The sequence below is a fragment of the Oncorhynchus clarkii genome, chromosome 24, assembly GCF_045791955.1.
Source record: "Oncorhynchus clarkii lewisi isolate Uvic-CL-2024 chromosome 24, UVic_Ocla_1.0, whole genome shotgun sequence".
Classification (NCBI taxonomy): Eukaryota; Metazoa; Chordata; class Actinopteri; order Salmoniformes; family Salmonidae; genus Oncorhynchus; species Oncorhynchus clarkii.
The window spans coordinates 30,016,541-30,038,145 of record NC_092170.1 but is presented as its reverse complement, the minus strand read 5'-3'; the positions used below and the strand labels follow the sequence as shown (position 1 = coordinate 30,038,145).

Genomic DNA, 21,605 nt, shown 5'->3' with positions numbered 1-21,605 from the left:
ATCAAACATCTCTGGAGAGACCTGAATATAGCTGTGCAGCGACGCTCCCTATCCAACCTGACAGAGCTTGAGAGGATCTGCAGAGAGCAAAGGGAGACTCTCCAAATACAGGTGTGCCAAGCTTGTAGTGTCATATTCAAGATGACCCGAGGCTGTAATCACTGCCAAAGGTGCTTCAACAAAGTACTGAGTAAAAGGTCTGAATACTTAAGTAAATGTGATATTTCAGTTTTGGTTTTTTTATTCTAAATTTCCAAAAATGTAAAAAAAAAACTGTTTCTAGTTTGTCATTGTGGAGTATTGTGTGTAGATAGATTAAATTCTAAAAAGTTTAAGCAATTTTAGAATAAAGCTGTAATGTAACAAAATGTGGGAAAAGTCCAGGGGTCTGAATACTTTCCAAATGCATCAAGTCAGCCTCGCTACCAAGCGGCCTCCTGTCTTTCCTCACCAGTACTGTACCACAGCTGTTTGAAACTTACCAGACCAGCAAATCAGATCACTAGAATACACACATCATTGAGAAAGCAGACAGAATGTGATTACCATTGTTTTATTTATGGAAAAATACAATTCATCCATTTCCTTTTATTTCGGGACACATAAGACAACCTAATGCTACAGTGTTACATGATGGTATGTTTCTAGAAATTAAACAAACATGGATTACAGGTCAATATTCAATATAACAGCACCACCTATAATATGCCAATAGTAAAAACGTATATTCAGTGATTTTTACAGGTTTCAACAGAAAAAAAAAAAAAGGTGGCTAGGGACTTTTTTTGGACACAGGTATTTTAACATTCCTTTGCCTTCTACGCATAAATTGGTCAATACATTGATCCACATAACCTTTTCTGTAATGTACATCAAACAATATAATTATTGATGGGAAATAGAAACATCTATTTTCTTAAAATAGGTATGACCTCACTGTTTTAAACTAAGTGAGAATATTGTGTATAATAGCTAATACAATCATGTTAATCAGAACAATAATAACAATAAATCACAACAGTCATATCATAACAATAACCTTAATATCAAACTTTCATTATTCAATCAAATATTATTATGTGTGTATTCAGGGAAGCTATGGAACTGCTTTAAAACCTCCCTTAATGTGCAAGTGAGTATGAGCATGATCATGCATGTTTTAGTTTGTGTGTGTTTCAGTGTGCACGTGTGTGTGTTTCAGTGTGTGCGTGTTTTAGTGTGTGCGTGTTTTAGTGTGTGCGTGTTTTAGTGTGTGTTTCAGTGTGTGTGTGTGTGTTTCAGTGTGTGTGTTTCAGTGTGTTTCAGTGTGTGTTTCAGTGTGTTTCAGTGTGTGTTTCAGTGTGTTTCCGTGTGTGTTTCAGTGTGTGTGTTTCAGTGTGTGTGTGTGTGTGTTTCAGTGTGTGTGTGTGTGTGTGTTTCAGTGTGTGTGTGTGTGTGTTTCAGTGTGTGTGTTTCAGTGTGTGTGTGTGTGTTTCAGTGTGTGTGTGTGTGCGCGCGTGTTTCAGTGTGTGTGTGTGTGTGTGTTTCAGTGTGTGTGTGTGTTTCAGTGTGTGTGTGTGTGTTTCAGTGTGTGTGTGTGTGTTTCAGTGTGTGTGTGTTTCAGTGTTTGTGTGTTTCAGTGTGTGTGCACTGTATTATGAGCAGAAGGCAGACTGCAGCTCTTTGAAGGCAGCCCGTCTCTGTTTCCTATCAAGCGCCTGCCTCTTCATTTCCTCCTGCTCCTCTCGGATCTCAGCCTCAAACTTACTGCCCACCTTTAGAGCTTGCACCTGCACCATACAACACAATATTAGATCTACAGTACAGCCAGGGATTATACAGTGCATTCGGAAAGTATTCAGAACACTTGACTTCTTCCACATTTTGTTACACAACTGCCTTCTTCTAAAATGGATCAAATGAAATGTTTTCCTCATCAATCTACACACAATACCCCATAATGACAAAGTGAAAACAGGTTTTTAGAAATGTAAAATGTATTAAAATTTCTAAAATAAAAGCCCAGAGACATAATTGTGTCGAGGCACAGCTCTGGGGAAGGGTACCAAAACATTTATGTGGCATTGAAGATCCCCAACATTATTACATGGAAGAAGTTTGGAACCACCAAGACTCTTCCTAGAGCTGGCCACCTGGCCAAACTGAGCAATCGGGGGAGAAGGGCCTTGGTCAGGGAGGTGACCAAGAACCTGATGGTCACTCTGACAGAGAGAGGTTCAACGTTCCTCTGTGGAGATGGAAGAAACTTCCAGAAGGACAACCTTCTCTGCAGCACTCCACCAATCAGGCCTTTATGGTAGAGTGGTCAGACGGAATCCACTACTCAGTCAAAGAAACATGACAACCCGCTGGAGTCTTTCTTTCAGACCGTGAGAAACAAGATTCTCTGGTACGATGAAACCAAGATTGAACTCTTTGGCCTGAATGCCAAGCGTCCCGTCTGGAGGAAACCTGGCACCATCCATACTGTGAAGCACGGTGGTGACAGCATCATGTTGTGGGGATGTTTCTCAGCGGCAGGGACTGGGAGACTAGTCAGGATCGAGGGAAAGATGAACAGAGCAAAGTACAGGGGTTCACCTTCCAACAGGACAACGACACTAAGCACACAGCCAAAACAACGCAGGAGTGGCTTTGGGACAAGTCTCTGAATTTCCTTTAGTGGCCCAGCCAGAGCCCGGACTTGAACCTGATCGAACATCTCTGAAGTGACCTGAAAATAGCTGTGTATTGATGCTCCCCATCCAACCTGACAGAGCTTGAGAGGATCTGCAGAGATGAATGGAAGAATCTCCCCAAATACATGTGCACCAAGCTTGCAGAGTCATTTGCAAAGATTTTGAAAAACCTGTTTTTGATTTGTCATTATGAGCTATTGTGTGTGGATTGATGAGGGGAAAAAAACTAGTTAATCTATTTTAGAATAAGGCTGAAATGTAACAAAATGTGGAAAACCTCAAGGGGTTTGAATACTTTCAGAATGCACTGTATAACACCACTCTGAATTCCATCATTACTGAATCTGTACCTGAAACATTAGATCATTTCAACCTACACTGCAAACTCAAAAACAGCACAGAACACACACACAGTCACTGTATTTCTCTTTCTGTCCACTAGATGTGGATGTGGCCTAAGACATGCTGGTGTACAATCCTGTTATGATGGGAGAGACGAGGAATGAATCAGGCCAGCTAATGCACGTCAGGTCTTAAAATAGCTGAGCTCTTGTGGCCCACCTACTGTGACCTGCATTTCCTCAAGTATTCACAACTATACATCTGGGAAACTTAACACACGTCACACACCCTCCCCTTGTCCAATCACCCTGGTTCATCATGGGCATTGATTCTATAATGTTGACACAGCCAACCCTTTTCTCACACATACATACACACACACACTCTCTCCTCTTCCTCCAACCTACTCCTACCTTAGCCTCGAAGAAGTCCCGAGCCCCCATGACTCCCTCTGTGGAGACGTCAATCTCAGACAGTCTGGCCAGAGCCACCAGACCGCTCTCCTCCTGCAGCTCGCCTGCCGCTGCTCGCCTGAAGATCAGCAGGAACTGGAGGAGAGAGGGAAACATCAGGGTGGAGGAGAGAGGGAAACATCAGGGTGGGGGAGAGAGGGAAACATCAGGGTGGGCGAGAGAGGGAAACATCAGGGTGGGCGAGAGAGGGAAACATCAGGGTGGGGGAGAGAGGGAAACATCAGGGTGGGGGGAGAGGGAAACATCAGGGTGGGGGGAAGGGAAACATCAGGGTGGGGGAGAGAGGGAAACATCAGGGTGGGGGAGAGAGGGAAACATCAGGGTGGGGGAGAGAGGGAAACATCAGGGTGGGGGAGAGAGGGAAACATCAGGGTGGGGGAGAGAGGGAAACATCAGGGTGGGGGAGAGAGGGAAACATCAGGGTGGGGGAGAGAAAGAAACATCAGGGTGGAGGAGAGAGGGAAACATCAGGGTGGAGGAGAGAGGGAAACATCAGGGTGGAGGAGAGAGGGAAACATCAGGGTGGAGGAGAGAGGGAAACATCAGGGTGGAGGAGAGAGAGAAACATCAGGGTGGAGGAGAGAGGGAAACATCAGGGTGGAGGAGAGAGGGAAACATCAGGGTGGAGGAGAGAGGGAAACATCAGGGTGGAGGAGAGAGGGAAACATCAGGGTGGAGGAGAGAGGGTAACATCAGGGTAGAGGAGAGAGGGAAACATCAGGGTGGGGGAGAGAGAGAAACATCAGGGTGGGGGAGAGAGAGAAACATCAGGGTGGGGGAGAGAGAGAAACATCAGGGTGGGGGAGAGAGAGAAACATCAGAGTGGGGGAGAGAGGGAAACATCAGGGTGGGCGAGAGAGGGAAACATCAGGGTGGGGGAGAGAGGGAAACATCAGGGTGGGGGAGAGAGGGAAACATCAGGGTGGGGGAGAGAGGGAAACATCAGGGTGGGGGAGAGAGGGAAACATCAGGGTGGGGGAGAGATGGAAACATCAGGGTGGAGGAGAGAGGGAAACATCAGGGTGGAGGAGAGAGGGAAACATCAGGGTGGAGGAGAGAGTGAAACATCAGGGTGGAGGAGAGAGAGAAACATCAGGGTGGAGGAGAGAGGGAAACATCAGGGTGGAGGAGAGAGGGAAACATCAGGGTGGAGGAGAGAGGGAAACATCAGGGTGGAGGAGAGAGGGAAACATCAGGGTGGCGGAGAGAGAGAAACATCAGGGTGGAGGAGAGAGGGAAACATCAGGGTGGAGGAGAGAGGGTAACATCAGGGTAGAGGAGAGAGGGAAACATCAGGGTGGGGGAGAGAGAGAAACATCAGGGTGGGGGAGAGAGAGAAACATCAGGGTGGGGGAGAGAGAGAAACATCAGGGTGGGGGAGAGAGAGAAACATCAGGGTGGGGGAGAGAGAGAAACATCAGGGTGGGGGAGAGAAGGAAACATCAGGGTGGGGGAGAGAAGGAAACATCAGGGTGGGGGAGAGAGGGAAACATCAGGGTGGGGAGAGAGGCTCAAACAGAACTATACATACAGTTGAAGTTAGAAGTTTACATACACTTAGGTTGGAGTCATTAAAACTTGTTTTTCAACTCCTCACATTTCTTGATAACAAACTATAGTTTTGGCTAGTTGGTTAGAACATTTTGGCAAGTCGGCATGACAAGTAATTTTTGCAGAAATTGTTTACAGACAGATTATTTCACTTATAATTCACTGTATCACAATTCCAGTGGGTCAGAAGTTAACATACACTAAGATGAATGTGCCTTTAAACAGCTTGGAAAATTCCAGAAAATGATGTCATGGCTTTAGAGCTTCTGATAGGCTAATTGACATCATTTGAGTCATTTGGAGGTGTACCTGTGGATGTATTTCAAGGTCTACCTTCAAACTCAGTGCCTCTTTGCTTGACATCATGAAGAAAATGTTTTAAAAAATCAGCCAAGACCTCCATAAGTCTGGTTCATCCTTGGGAGCAATTTCCAAATGCCCGAAGGTACCACGTTCATCTGTACAAACAATAGTACGCAAGTATAAACACCATGGGACCACGCAGCCATCATACCACTCAGGAAGGAGACGCGTTCTGTCTCCTAGAGATGAACGTACTTTGGTACGAAAAGTGCAAATCAATCCCAAAACAACAGCAAAGAACCATGTGAAGATACTGGAGGAAATAGGTACAAACGTATCTATATCCACAGTAAAACGAGTTCTATATCGACATAACCTGAAAGTACGCTCAGCAAGGAAGAAGCCACTGCTCTAAAACCGCAATAAAAAAAGTCAGACTACGGTTTGCAACTGCACATGGGGACAAAGATTGTACTTTTTGGAAAAACGTCCTCTGGTCTGATCAAACAAAAATAAAACTGTTTGCCCATAATGACCATGATTATGTTTGGAGGAAATAGGGGGAGTCTTGCAAGCCGAAGAACACCATCCCAACCGTGAAGCACAGGGGTGGCAGCATCATGTTGTGAGAGGGTGCTTTGCTGCAGGAGGGACTGGTGCACTTCACAAAATAGATGAAATTCAGAGGAAAGAAAATTATGTGGATATATTGAAGCAACATCTCAAGACATCAGTCAGGAAGTTAAAGCTTGGTCGCAAGTGGGTCTTCCAGATGGACAATGACCCCAAGCATACTTCCAAATTTATGGCAAAATGGCTTAAGGACAACAAAGTCAAGGTATTGAAGTGGCCATCACAAAGCCCTGACCTCAATCCTAGAGAAAATTTGTCGGCAGAACTAAAAAAGCGTGTGCGAGCAAGGAAGCCCACAAACCTGACTCCGTTACACCAGCTCTGTCAGGAGGAATGGGCCAAAATTCACCCCACTTATTGTGGGAATCTTGTGGAAGGCTAGGTTTGAACCAAGTTAAACAATTTAATGTCAATGCTATCAAATACTAATTGAGTGCATGTAAACTTCTGACCCACTGGGAATGTGATGAAAGAAATAAAAGATGAAATCATTCTCTATTATTCTGACATTTCACATTCTTAAAATAAAGTGGTGATCCTAACTGACCTAAGACAGGGAATTTTTACTAGGATTAAATGTCAGGAATTGTGAAAAACTGAGTTTAAATATATTTGGCTAATGTGTATGTAAACTTCCGACTTCAACTGTATCTATACTTTTTAGGTCAGTAGATTGTATAATATATACAGGAGTTACAGTGCACTGCATTTGTGAAATAAACATAAGATGTTATTGTAGGTCATAGTCAATTATTTTAACTCTAAAAACAACTATAAACTGTTTTTTTTGCCAAATATAGGGTCCTATATTTCCTACATTTCATGTACTGCCACAACAATCCCTACAAAGCTTCATAACATCAATTACCAATTATCAACATCAAGTACCTAACAGTCTAATATCATAGCATCATAGAGAAGTGATAAGGGGTCCTTCTGATATCATATCATATAGAAGTGATAAGGGGTCCTTCTGATATCATATCATATAGAAGTGATAACGGTTCCTTCTGATATCATATCATATAGAAGTGATAACGGTTCCTTCTGATATCATATCATATAGAAGTGATAAGGGGTCCTTCTGATATCATATCATATAGAAGTGATAACGGTTCCTTCTGATATCATATCATATAGAAGTGATAACGGTTCCTTCTGATATCATATCATATAGAAGTGATAACGGTTCCTTCTGATATCATATCATATAGAAGTGATAACGGTTCCTTCTGATATCATATCATATAGAAGTGATAACGGGTCCTTCTGATATCATATCATATAGAAGTGATAACGGTTCCTTCTGATATCATATCATATAGAAGTGATAACGGTTCCTTCTGATATCATATAGAAGTGATAACGGTTCCTTCTGATATCATATCATATAGAAGTGATAACGGTTCCTTCTGATATCATATCATATAGAAGTGATAACGGGTCCTTCTGATATCATATCATATAGAAGTGATAACGGTTCCTTCTGATATCATATCATATAGAAGTGATAACGGGTCCTTCTGATATCATATAGAAGTGATAAGGGGTCCTTCTGATATCATATCATATAGAAGTGATAAGGGGTCCTTCTGATATCATATCATATAGAAGTGATAACGGGTCCTTCTGATATCATATCATATAGAAGTTTTATTTATTTATTTATTTTACCTTTATTTAACCAGGTAGGCAAGTTGAGAACAAGTTCTCATTTACAATTGCGACCTGGCCAAGATAAAGCAAAGCAGTTCGACAGATACAACGACACAGAGTTACACATGGAGTAAAACAAACATACAGTCAATAATACAGCATAAACAAGTCTATATACAATGTGAGCAAATGAGGTGAGAAGGGAGGTAAAGGCAAAAAAGGCCATGGTGGCAAGGTAAATACAATATAGCAAGTAAAACACTGGAATGGTAGTTTTGCAATGGAAGAATGTGCAAAGTAGAAATAAAAATAATGGGGTGCAAAGGAGCAAAATAAATAAATAAATGAAATACAGTTGGGAAAGAGGTAGTTGTTAGGGCTAAATTATAGGTGGGCTATGTACAGGTGCAGTAATCTGTGAGCTGCTCTGACAGTTGGTGCTTAAAGCTAGTGAGGGAGATAAGTGTTTCCAGTTTCAGAGATTTTTGTAGTTCGTTCCAGTCATTGGCAGCAGAGAACTGGAAAGAGAGGCGGCCAAAGAAAGAATTGGTTTTGGGGGTGACTAGAGAGATATACCTGCTGGAGCGTGTGCTACAGGTGGGAGATGCTATGGTGACCAGCGAGCTGAGATAAGGGGGGACTTTACCTAGCAGGGTCTTGTAGATGACATGGAGCCAGTGGGTTTGGCGACGAGTATGAAGCGAGGGCCAGCCAACGAGAGCGTACAGGTCGCAATGGTGGGTAGTATATGGGGCTTTGGTGACAAAACGGATTGCACTGTGATAGACTGCATCCAATTTGTTGAGTAGTGTATTGGAGGCTATTTTGTAAATGACATCGCCAAAGTCGAGGATTGGTAGGATGGTCAGTTTTACAAGGGTATGTTTGGCAGCATGAGTGAAGGATGCTTTGTTGCAAAATAGGAAGCCAATTCTAGATTTAACTTTGGATTGGAGATGTTTGATATGGGTCTGGAAGGAGAGTTTACAGTCTAACCAGACACCTAAGTATTTGTAGTTGTCCACGTATTCTAAGTCAGAGCCGTCCAGAGTAGTGATGTTGGACAGGCGGGTAGGGAAGTGATAACGGTTCCTTCTGATATCATATCATATAGAAGTGATAACGGTTCCTTCTGATATCATATAGAAGTGATAACTGGTCCTTGTAATATCATAACATCATATAGATGTTATAACTGTTCATGTCTGTGGGTTTAGTGTCAGAACTGTCCTCCTATGAGATGTGTTTTCTGTGTGTGACCTTGATGTAGCGACCTGATATCAATCAATCAAATGGATTTTATAAAGCCCTTTTTACATCAGCAGTTGTCAAAGCGCTATACTGACACCCAGCCTAAAACCACAAAGCAATTCAGATGTAGAAGCACGGTCGCTAGGAAAAACTCCCTAGAAAGGAAGGTACCTAGGAAGACACCTAGAAAGGAACCAGGCTCAGAAGGGTGATAGAATCCCCCATCTAGCCAGACCACCAGTGGTCCTAGGGACTGTGCTGTGTAATGGGATATGTCTGTGTGAAACTCAGCTACTCCAATCAGGAGAATGAGAGGCAGAGAGAAGCAAGGATTGGGCTTTGGTCAATGCCTCAGAGCTCAAACCAAACAGAGTCTTTGTATCTCTGTTCAGCTGCCCCTATCACCTGTTAAACCCTGTGAGTATGTGAGAGAGGGGAGAGAGAGAGAGGGGGTAGGAAAGATACGAAGAGGCGGGGGGGGAGATACGGAGAGAGGGGGGGTAGGAAAGATACAGAGAGAGGGGGGGTAGGAAAGATACATAGTCAAAGCTTTCCTTAATTTGGGGTCAGTTACAGTGGTCAGGTATTCTGCCACGGTGTACTCTGTTTAGGGTCAAATAACAATCCAGTTTGCTCTGTTTTTTTAGTATTATTCTTTCTAATGTGTCAAGTACTGTAACTATCTTTTTGTTTAATTGCGTTGCTGTCCGGGGGCTCTGTGGAGTCTGTTTGTAAGTAGAGTCTCCAAACCAGCTGGCAGAGGGGACTCTTCTCCAGGTTCTCTCTGTATCTACCCCCCCCCCCCCCCCCCCCCTCCTCCCCATACACTTGCAGAGTGATAATGAGACACACCCTTTTACAGACTGTCCTGAAGGGAGTACACTAGTTACCCTATTCAAGCTCTGTCAAATTGGTTGTTGATCATTGTTAGACAGCATTTTCAGGTCTTGCCATAGATTGTCTAGCATATTTAAGTCAAAACTGTATCTCGGCCACTCAGGAACACTCACTGTCTTCTTGGTAAGCAACTCCAGTGTAGATTTGGCCTTATGTTTTAGGTTATTGTCCACTGAAAGGTGAATTCACCTCACAGTATCTGGTGGAAACCAGACTGAACCAGGTTTTCCTCTAGGATTTTGCCTGGTCTTAGCTCCATTCCATTTATTTTTTATCCTGAAAAATTCCTCAGTCCTTTACGATATCAAGCATACCCATAACATGATGCAGCCACCACAATGCTTGAAAATATGGAGAGTGGTACTCAGTCATGTGTTGTATTGGATTGCGGTCAAATTTTTTTCAGTATTACTTTAGTTTTATTTATTTTATGTTTTTTAACCTTTATTTAACCAGGAAGGGCTCATTGAGATTTAAAATCTATTTTTCAAGAGTGTCCTGGCCAAGATAGGCAGCACAAGTCATGACAAAAATTAACAGACAAACAACATGAAAAACCACAAGTAATCTAGTAAAAACCATAGAATTCACAAGAGTATAACAAAATCAAAAACAGCTAATTAAAAACATTGACAGGTCAGGGAATCAGCCTCAAGAACATTCATCGGTGATTTAAAAACACCAATCGGGACAAGTTCTTCCAGTTTAAAAGTATTTTGTAAGGCGTTCCAAGACGATGGCGCAGAGTACATAAAAGCCCTTTTACCAAATTCAGTTCAGACATTTGGAACAGTTAGGAGGATAACGTCCAGCGAACGAAGAGAGTACCCACCACATTTCTGAACATTAAAAATGCCCAAATAAAAAGGTAGTAAAAATGGCTTTGTAGATACCAGTGACTGAGCCTACGAGTGACTAGAGAAGGCCAGCCAACACTGGTATACAAAGTGCAGTGGTGTGCAAGGGTTTTGCAGTTTAAAATAAATCTCAAAGTGCCATGGTAAAGAGTGTCAATTGATCTCAAACACTGAGCAGAAGCATTCATATATAAAATATCCCCATAGTCTAGTGAAGGCATAAATGTAGCTGATACTAGCCTACTTCTGGCTTCAAAAGAAAAACAGGCCTTATTCCTAAAATAAAATCCCAATTTCAGCTTACATTTTTTTGTAAGTTGTTGAGTATGCAATTTAAAAGAGAGGCCGTCATCAATTAACATTCCAATAAATGTATATGAGGTTCTCAGTTTTCTCCTATCACAGCCATTAAACTCTGTAACTATTTTAAAGTCACCATTGGCCTCATGGTGAAATCCCTGAGCGGTTTCCTTCCTCTCCGGCAACTGAGTTAGGAAGGACGCCTGTATCTTTGCAGTGACTGGGTGTATTGATACACCATCCAAAATGTAATTAAAAACTTCTCAATGCTCAAAGGGATATTCAATGTCTGCTTTTTAAATGTTTTACCCATCTACCAATAGGTGCCCTTCTTTGTGAAGCATTGGAAAACCTCCCTGGTCTTTGTGGTTGAATTGTGTATGAAATTCACTGTTCGACAGAGGAACCTTACAGATAATTGTATGTGTTGGGTACATCAATGAGGTAGTCAATTAAAAATCTTGTTAAACATTATTATTGTACACAGAGTGAGTCCATGCAACGTATTATGTCACTTGTTAAGCACAATTTTACTCCTGAACTTATTTAGGCTTGCCATAATAAAGGGGTTGAATACTTATAGACTCAAGACATTTCAAATGTAAATGTTTTATTAATTTGTAAACATTTCACAAAGATAATTCCACTTGGACACTATGGGGGTATTTTGTGCAGGTCAGTGACAAAACACAATTCAGGCTGTAACAACAAAATGTGGAAAAACTCAAGGAGAGTGAATACCTTCTGAAGGTTCTGTATGTGTTACTGCAGTTAAAAAATACACACTGTAATTAACAGGCCTTGTAAGGCATTGACTCACTCAGGCACACACACAAGGACATTGACATGGAAGTAGACAGCACACTACACACACCTCTCTGTAGCTCAGCTTGCTGTCGAAGTCCTCATCCACCTCCCTGATCATATTCTTGAGGCCCAGGTGGGTCTGAGGAGCTCCCAGCTTCTCCATCATCAGCTTCAGCTCCATCAGGTCTATGAAGCCGTCCTTACCACTGTCAAACCTACAGCGAGAGGAGGGTAGATCAATTAACTTACATTATAACATCACAACTTTATGAAGCCCTCCTTACCACTGTCAAACCTACAGCGAGAGGAGGGTAGATCAATGAACTTACATTATAACATCACAACTTTATGAAGCCCTCCTTACCACTGTCAAACCTACAGCGAGAGGAGGGTAGATCAATGAACTTACATTATAACATCACAACTTTATGAAGCCCTCCTTACCACTGTCAAACCTACAGCGAGAGGAGGGTAGATCAATGAACTTACATTATAACATCACAACTTTATGAAGCCCTCCTTACCACTGTCAAACCTACAGCGAGAGGAGGGTAGATCAATGAACTTACATTATAACATCACAACTTTATGAAGCCCTCCTTACCACTGTCAAACCTACAGCGAGAGGAGGGTAGATCAATTAACTTACATTATAACATCACAACTTTATGAAGCCCTCCTTACCACTGTCAAACCTACAGAGAGTTGTGTATACATACAGCCAGGGAGAAAGGAAGGTACACAGACATTACACTAACATGTTAAGTCTGTCATAAAGGCCACAGATTAGTTGTTGGCTATATAACTGAGGTGTTTCTCATGGTCAGGTCAAATGCTCAAAAAAACCTCATGGATCTAGTAAGATATGTGCCAAACCTTTCCTAAGTTCAGCCTAGACTGGTTGACAGGCCCAATGTGGTGAAAGGCATCTATACCCTGAGTGTGACCAGACGGCCACATCTAGACATAGAGATACAGTCCCTAAGTCTGCCAATGACATTACAACACACAGAGGAGAGACAGACATGTTATGATGTCGGGAATAGTGATGCGAGTGGTTGACACTAACCAGACAGCTACCTTTGCTTGACTGACACACACAAACACCAACTTCCCCTGATCAATCACAGTTAAAACACAACACACTCATATGTCATCAGAAAAACAACAGATGAATCAAGGGTGATAAACAGATCAAGGGAATAATTGAAAAACAGAGAGATAACTGAGTGAGATGGAGCAGAAGTGTGTGTGTGTGTATGTGGGGGGGGGGGGGGGGGGGGGGGCTGCAAGGAGTCTGTATCTGACACAATACGTATTTATAGATCCTTTCACACAGCTGTTCGAGAGGCACTGGATCTGGGTGTGAGTGAGGAAACACACACACACTCTCTCTCTCTCTCTCACACAAACACACACACTCACTCACTCAAACGCATGCACGCAAACACACATGTGCTCCTATCTGCCGACGCCTGAATGGTAGGAGTGTAATCTGGTCAGACCAGAGACCAAAAAGAGAGAGAGGTCATTTTTTCAGGCTAACTCTTCAAAGGTCCATAGGAACTAAACGCCCTCCCTTAAAAACCACCTGATTTAGGACTATTAACTTCCTAACAATCAGCCTTTGTGCTCAGTAGCACAAAGGACCACTGATTTGAACCCCACCCAACACTGTTACCCACCCAATACTGTTAACCACCCAACACTGTTACCCACCCAACACTGTTACCCACCCAACACTGTTACCCACCCAACACTGTAACCCACGCAACACTGTAACCCACGCAACACTGTAACCCAACCAACACTATAACCCAACCAACACTGTTACCCAACCAACACTGTTACCCAACCAACACTGTTACCCAACCAACACTGTTACCCAACCAACACTGTTACCCAACCAATACTGTTACCCACCCAACACAGTAACCCACCCAACACTGTAACCCACCCAACACTGTAACCCACCCAACACTGTAATTCCTGTTCGTGTCCCTGTCAAGCGTGCTGAATTACTTTTCACCATATTCATTCTCATCGCGCACACACACACACACACACACACACACTGCCATCTGTGTTCTAGGACAGCTGGTTTTGTTTGGTCCTCCACAGCTGACCAGTATGACAACTGCTCACAGCAACTGATGACCACAGAGCAGCTTAGCAACTGTCACCTGTACATACAGGACCCACTCCACAGCTTAGTGACAGGTCCTAGTCCGGCTCCTCAGCGGGCCAAGTCAGTATCTCACAACAACAACATGTTATGCTGAAAGAACAGAAAAGCTGCCTAGTCAGAGGCAGTACTATGATCATTAAAATACTACTCTGGGCTGCTATTACCGGCCCAGCTTTCTACCACAATCTACCGACCAAGAGTCTGACGAAGGCTTTGACGTAACTTAGATAAGACTAAAAGGCTGCCTGGCTATCAAAAAACTCAAAAGTGAAATGTGGCAAGAAAACAACAGTGTTATGGAATGTCTTCCTTTGTAAGGGAGTGGTGCCACAGCTACGGTCCATGGTCAGGACTTATTGTCCCACAGCTAACTTCCTGCAGTAATTATAGATACCAAGGCTTTTGGCATGGACATTGTATTTTTGGATCTTTCTCTCTCTCTCTCCTCCCTCTCCCTCTCTCCCCCTCTTACCAGCTCTCTCCCCTTCTCTCTCTCCCCCCTTCTCTCTCCCCCCCGTGTCTCTCCCCCCCCCCCCCGTCTCTCTCTCCCCCCCGTCTCTCTCCCCCCCGTCTCTCCCCCCTTCTCTCCCCCCCCGTGTCTCTCCCCCCCCCTCCCCCGTCTCTCTCCCCCCCCCGTCTCTCTCTCCCCCCCCCCCCCCCCCGTCTCTCTCTCCCCCCGTCTCTCTCCCCGTCTCTCTTTCCTTCTCTCCCCGTCTCTCTCTCCCCCCTTCTCTCTCCCCTTCTCTCCCCCCCTTCTCTCTCTCCCCCGTCTCTCCCCCTTCTATCCCCCCTTCTCTCTCTCTCCCCCCTTCTCTCTCCCGTCTCTCTCTCCCCCCCTTCTCCCCCCCCCCCCCCCCCCCCCGTCTCGGAGTGTATTCAGGTCACTCCTGCTGCTATAGGGCATTCTAGTGTCAGAGTGAAGATGGAGCAGGTAAGAGTCGGCTGATAGAGCTACATCCTCATCTCTAATGCAGCCTGTTTTAGACAAGCGTCAGGCTAGTGCATGTGTCTGTGCATTTTCACCACGGACACAGAGATACTTGTGGACTCTGAAGGAGAAAACAGAGAAATTTGTGAAAAAGCCATCCCTCAGAAATCACATTAACTAACGCATTACCATCAGAGGCTGCTTTTCGATCAGTGACTCGATCAAAAGTCAGAATTGTGACTCCACTGTTAGAAAAAAGGGTTCCAGAAGGATTCATCTGTTGTCCCCATAGGATAACCATTTGTGGTTCCAGGTAGAACTATTTTGTGTTCCATGTAGAACCCTCTGTGTAAAGGGTTCTATATAGAACTCAAAAGGATTCTACCTGGAACCAAAAAGGATTGTGTTATGGGGGGACAGCCGAAGAACCCTTTTAGGTTCTAGATAGCACATATTTCTCTAAGAGTTTAGTGTTGATGATGAGTATGAGTTATGCAGAGTTAAAAGGCAGGGAAGGGTTAAGGCCCCTGGAATGCAGAGAAAGTGGGTGAGTGAGTGGGGCATGTGCACCATCAGGGAAGAGAGAGAGTGTGAGGAGGGCATGTGCACCATCAGGGAAGAGAGAGAGTGTGAGGAGGGCATGTGCACCATCAGGGAAGAGAGAGAGTGTGAGGAGGGCATGTGCAGCATCAGGGAAGAGAGAGAGAGTGTGAGGAGGGCATGTGCAGCATCAGGGAAGAGAGAGAGAGTGTGAGGAGGGCATGTGCAGCATCAGGGAAGAGAGAGAGTGTGAGGAGGGCATGTGCAGCATCAGGGAAGAGAGAGAGTGTGAGGAGGGCATGTGCAGCATCAGGGAAGAGAGAGAGTGTGAGGAGGGCATGTGCAGCATCAGGGAAGAGAGAGAGTGTGAGGAGGGCATGTGCAGCATCAGGGAAGAGAGAGAGTGTGAGGAGGGCATGTGCAGCATCAGGGAAGAGAGAGAGTGTGAGGAGGGCATGTACAGCATCAGGGAAGAGAGAGAGTGAGAAGGGCATGTGCAGCATCAGGGAAGAGAGAGTGTGAGGAGGGCATGTGCACCATCAGGGAAGAGAGAGAGTGTGAGGAGGGCATGTGCAGCATCAGGGAAGAGAGAGAGGGTGAGGAGGGCATGTGCAGCATCAGGGAAGAGAGAGAGGGTGAGGAGGGCATGTGCAGCATCAGGGAAGAGAGAGAGTCTGAGGAGGGCATGTGCAGCATCAGGGAAGAGAGAGAGTGTGAGAAGGGCATGTGCAGCATCAGGGAAGAGAGAGAGGGTGAGAAGGGCATGTACAGCATCAGGGAAGAGAGAGAGGGTGAGGAGGGCATGTGCAGCATCAGGGAAGAGAGAGAGGGTGAGGAGGGCATGTACAGTATCAGGGAAGAGAGAGAGGGTGAGGAGGGCATGTGCAGCATCAGGGAAGAGAGAGAGTGTGAGGAGGGCATGTACAGCATCAGGGAAGAGAGAGTGTGTGAGGAGGGTAGACCAAAAGATAATGGGGTGAGGCAGAGTATAAAGGGGTGAGAGAAGAGGCATAATTTAGGATGGAATGGCCCGGCCCTGCCATCAATCTAGCCTACCCCCGCTTAGAACATTCCAAAGTGCCCCCTCCCTGGCCCTCATCCCAACTAGGCTCTGCCACCAGGACTGCATTCAAGCAAACTTTAGGACACAGAGAGACTGGCCATTGTCTAATCAGTGTGCCCCCGCTGAGCATGTGTCTCACCCATATCTAGGTTACCCACCAGTGGCTAGGTCAGAAGGTCAAGTACCCTGCATGTAAAGCTAAGGACAGCAGGGGGAGATGAAAGACAGATTGGGTAGATAAAGGAAGCAGTGTCCACTCAGAAAATAATGAGTCAGGCAAAGACAGCACATCTGACCTCTCGGCTTCAGCCAATGAAAAGCCTACAGAGAGACGATAGGATATCCTAAGGAAATGTAGGTTTGCAGCACTTCAACTCATTGTGGTCTAATTAATCATCAAGGTCTGAGCTTTGCACTGAAACCAAACTCTAAAGCATGACAGTCTATACTTATGACACTTACGACATGGGTGGGTAATGCTGCAACACGTGTCTATCCTGGGTGGGTAATGCTGCAACACGTGTTTATCATGGGTGGGTAATGCTGCAACACGTGATTATCATGGGTGGGTAATGCTGCAACACGTGATTATCATTGGTGGGTAATGCTGCAACACGTGATTATCATGGGTGGGTAAATGCTGCAACACATGTCTATCCTGGGTGGGTAATGCTGCAACACGTGATTATCATGGGTGGGTAATGCTGCAACACGTGATTATCATGGGTGGGTAATGCTGCAACACGTGATTATCATGGGTGGGTAATGCTGCAACACGTGATTATCATGGGTGGGTAATGCTGCAACACGTGATTATCATGGGTGGGTAAATGCTGCAACACATGTCTATCCTGGGTGGGTAATGCTGCAACACGTGTCTATCCTGAATGGGTAATGCTGCAACACGTGTCTATCCTGAATGGGTAATGCTGCAACACATGTCTATCCTGGGTGGGTAATGCTGCAACACGTGTCTATCCTGGGTGGGTAATGCTGTAACACGTGTCTATCGCGGGTGGGTAATGCTGCAACACGTGTCTATCATGGGTGGGTAATGCTGCAACACATGTCTATCCTGGGTGGGTAATGCTGCAACACGTGTCTATCCTGGGTGGGTAATGCTGCAACACGTGTTTATCCTGGGTGGGTAATGCTGCAACACATGTCAATCATGGATATATGTCTAGGAAGTGCCCCAGTGTTGGCTATAGGAGAGATGGATAAAACCTGCCCCAGGCAGAACAGCTTGAGAGTCAGAGAGAAGAGAGATGAAGGAGAGAGGCGGGCAAAAGCGATGGAGATAGAGGACACATTCAACCAACACCCAACAGAATAGATAATCTGGGGCAGTGTGTGTGGGTGAGAGAGAGAGAGAGGCATGATTACAAAATGTTTCTTCATGAGTGCATCATCTAAGTGCATGTTTGTCACTGTGAGGCATGTTCAAGTAAATTCCCTCAATCAACCCAACGTCCTCCTAAAGAAATAGGTTGATACCAAGCCCCCTTCCTCTGTGAACCATATCCCCCTCTACTTACTGAGTCTTCCATCCCCACTGTGCTGAGGCCAAACTCAAATTTAAAACTTAAGTTTAAATAAATAGTCCTGGAAAAACTGCAGTGATACTGCATCAATCCACCAATCAATATCCATCTCTACACTGTTTTCACACGCACCTGTAGCTACAAAGCCACAGATGAACTGGAACAAAAGTATTAAATGTCCTCAAGTTCAATGTCTCCCCTATAGCTCTGAAGTAGTCTCTCCTATAGCTCTGAAGTAGTCTCCCCTATAGCTCTGAAGTAGTCTCCCCTATAGCTCTGAAGTAGTCTCCCCTATAGCTCTGAAGTAGTCTCCCCTATAGCTCTGAAGTAGTCTCCCCTATAGCTCTGAAGTAGTCTCCCCTATAGCTCTGAAGTAGTCTCCCCTATAGCTCTGAAGTAGTCTCTCCTATAGCTCTGAAGTAGTCTCCCCTATAGCTCTGAAGTAGTCTCTCCTATAGCTCTGAAGTAGTCTCTCCTATAGCTCTGAAGTAGTCTCTCCTATAGCTCTGAAGTAGTCTCTCCTATAGCTCTGAAGTAGTCTCTCCTATAGCTCTGAAGTAGTCTCCCCTATAGCTCTGAAGTAGTCTCCCCTATAGCTCTGAAGTAGTCTCCCCTATAGCTCTGAAGTAGTCTCCCCTATAGCTCTGAAGTAGTCTCCCCTATAGCTCTGAAGTAGTCTCCCCTATAGCTCTGAAGTAGTCTCCCCTATAGCTCTGAAGTAGTCTCCCCTATAGCTCTGAAGTAGTCTCCCCTATAGCTCTGAAGTAGTCTCCCCTATAGCTCTGAAGTAGTCTCCCCTATAGCTCTGAAGTAGTCTCCCCTATAGCTCTGAAGTAGTCACCCTATAGCTCTGAAGTAGTCTCCCCTATAGCTCTGAAGTAGTCTCCCCTATAGCTCTGAAGTAGTCTCTCCTATAGCTCTGAAGTAGTCTCTCCTATAGCTCTGAAGTAGTCTCCCCTATAGCTCTTAAGTAGTCTCCCCTATAGCTCTTAAGTAGTTTCCCGTATAGCTCTGAAGTAGCTTCCCCTATAGCTCTGAAGTAGCCTCCCGTATAGCTCTGAAGTAGCCTCCCCTATAGCTCTGAAGTAGCCTCCCCTATAGCTCTGAAGTAGCCTCCCCTATAGATCTGAAGTAGCCTCCCCTATAGCTCTGAAGTAGTCTCCCCTATAGCTCTGAAATAGTCCCCCCTATAGCTCTGAGCAAATACAGTACATGGACACTACTAGTCTCACAAGCAAAGGCTGTCCAGTCTCAATCTCCCCTCTCTCTCCCTCACCAGAGAAACACTGTATACAGTAAAGTCTACTCTCGTCAGCGGTCCCCCCCTCACACACACACACACACACACACACAAAGATGCCATTATCGCACAGGAGAGGGGGTGTCACTGGGGACCCAGTGTTTGAGAAGAGTGGCCCTTGTCCCTCCAGTGAAAAAAGACTGTTGCACAATGACTGTACAGTTCCATTGGCCCAGGAGAAAACATTATTTTGGCCTGGTACAGAGGATGTCAGTAAAGCCCAGTATAGCCCCATATCCCCCCACTGGGTCCACAAATATCCTAAAGGGTTGGTGCTACAGAGACTGGAGTGACAAAGCAGGCTCTAGACACACACACACACACACACACACACACACACAGCAGGTTATTACAGTACATAGTCTATGAGAGGATTAAATGAGAGGTAGAGAAAAAAGGGGGGATTCACCCTATACAATAATAACACTAGGCTAGCAACCTAGAGATTAATTATTGTCATGTAAGCAACATAGGGCTATATATTATTCATATCTATTCATGGCAGAAATGGAAAGTGTTGAAGGCTAGATGAAGACCATTCAGTCTGAAGTTCCACAACAATTTCACTCCACAAGCAGTAGACAGAGGTCACTCAGCAATCTCAGTTCACCTTGTCAATTCTGTGTTCAGTAAATTGTCTCTGACATCAATCCCTCATGCTCACTCAATACCTTGCCTGGATGTGACTAGCCTGCAACATGCATAGTGTCCAGGGAACAAAGTAACACTGTTCGGCTTTTTCTTATTATGAAAACGCTATTCATGTTAGATTAATAATATTTTATACAAACAACATAGATAGAATAACTACATTTCTAAGACATAGAAGTTTTACAATTCAACCGAAAGTAAAACATTACAATTGACACCGTATCCGGGATGAAACATAACAGGCTGCAAAGTTAAATGTAACATCGTCTTCAATGGTAAAAATTCTGGGAAATTAAAAAAGGATGATTTGAAACTGATATTTTGAAGAAAATTCACAAAAATGTCAAAGAAATATTTCCATTTGATCTTTTAGGCATATCACATTGACCAAATAGGAGTAGCCAAAATGAATATTTTTATATAAAGATCTTTTTAGCATTCAAAAGTCTGAATTTGACTTTTTTTTTAAAATTCTAATGTATTATCTTAATTGTACTGCTAAACTTGATATAAAGAAGTGACAATTTATATAATTATGTGAATGTGTATAAATATCATGTACGATTTTAAGTACTGTGTTACATAAAAACACCCTCCATAAAATACAATAACAAATATTGGCATCAACTATAACAATCAAAAGACGCCATCTTACTGATAAAAGTATACATGTTTAAATACATGGAGAATGGTTCCACAGGTCTATTACCAAAAAAAGAGAGGCAGCAAGTATATTTAAAAAGACAATACATCATTGATTGATTTGAACTAAACGCATTAGGCATATATACACACTAAGCACTAACACATTTCATAACATCTTTCTAAATAGTCTCAAATTTGAGTTATTAAACTGTTTCAGTACAACTGATCCGCTGTTACTTTGTTCCCTGGTCTCCCCTGCAGACAAAACTGAGGACACCTCTTTATCAGGTCAAGTCACAACATAGGCTATAACCATTGCCACAAGAATGATATTCAAATAAAAATAAATGATTAGCCTACCGTTTGAAAATGTTCTCCATCTCTTTGATCTGTTTGCGGGAGAATTCTTTGAATTCCGTGTAGGGGTTGAATACCTTGGCTTGCTTGGGCGCCGCGTTCCCATCGTTGATGTCCAGTCTCCGGGTGAGTTTCGCCGTGAGTTCCGATGTGGCATCATTGACAATGACCACCACCGCTTTTTCCTGCGGCTCAGGGACAGAGTCGCTCGGTTTCACCGGGGCCTCCTCTGGTGCACACGGGTTGAATTGGGGAGCCATCCTGGGCTGCAGTTTCCTCGCCAATTCGTCCGATGCCATGGTGCGTAGGATACTTTTGGACTTGATGCGATGGGAGCGTGTGCCTAGCACTCAGGGTGGTCAGCTGTGTCTGTCAGCTCGTGACTCAGAGCTCCTCTCACCCTGGACAGTTTCGAGGAGGCGGAGCACAATCGAACATCAGCATAAAAACATAAATTGAGCTATATTACAGCATCTGAAACCAACCACAGGCGAGCCCAAACAAATAAGAGCATAAAAGGTGCAACACGAGCAGTCAAGGTGTTGATGGATAATTGTTTTGATTTTAGACATTCTTGGTATGTTTACTTGGTCATCCTTTTTATCGAACCTAATTATTATACCGGTGACGCAGGTACTAAA

The 21,605-nt window shown here is 44.2% G+C and overlaps 1 protein-coding gene across 1 annotated transcript; it reads right to left on the bottom strand.

Annotated features, from left to right (window-relative positions):
• Positions 1-537: 537 nt before the first annotated feature.
• Positions 538-21,537, bottom strand: LOC139382430 (EF-hand domain-containing protein D2-like). The gene is made up of 4 exons (XM_071126477.1): positions 20,968-21,537; positions 11,816-11,963; positions 3,434-3,568; positions 538-1,769 (listed from the first exon to the last, which is right to left on the bottom strand). Exons 1-4 carry the CDS (start codon positions 21,261-21,263, stop codon positions 1,635-1,637), a joined length of 714 nt encoding a protein of 237 aa, XP_070982578.1. The 5' UTR covers positions 21,264-21,537; the 3' UTR covers positions 538-1,634.
• Between the last annotated feature and the right edge of the window lie 68 nt (positions 21,538-21,605).

Excerpts from the sequence above, each read along its gene's own strand:
- LOC139382430 (XM_071126477.1), bottom strand. The coding sequence starts at position 21,263 with ATGGCATCGGACGAATTGGCGAGGAAACTGCAGCCCAGGATGGCTCCC. Across the intron at positions 3,569-11,815 it reads GCAAGCTGAGCTACAGAGAG|TTCCTGCTGATCTTCAGGCG; the intron begins GTGTGTGTAGTG and ends TCTCTCCTCCAG. Across the intron at positions 1,770-3,433 it reads GGGACTTCTTCGAGGCTAAG|GTGCAAGCTCTAAAGGTGGG; the intron begins GTAGGAGTAGGT and ends TGTATGGTGCAG.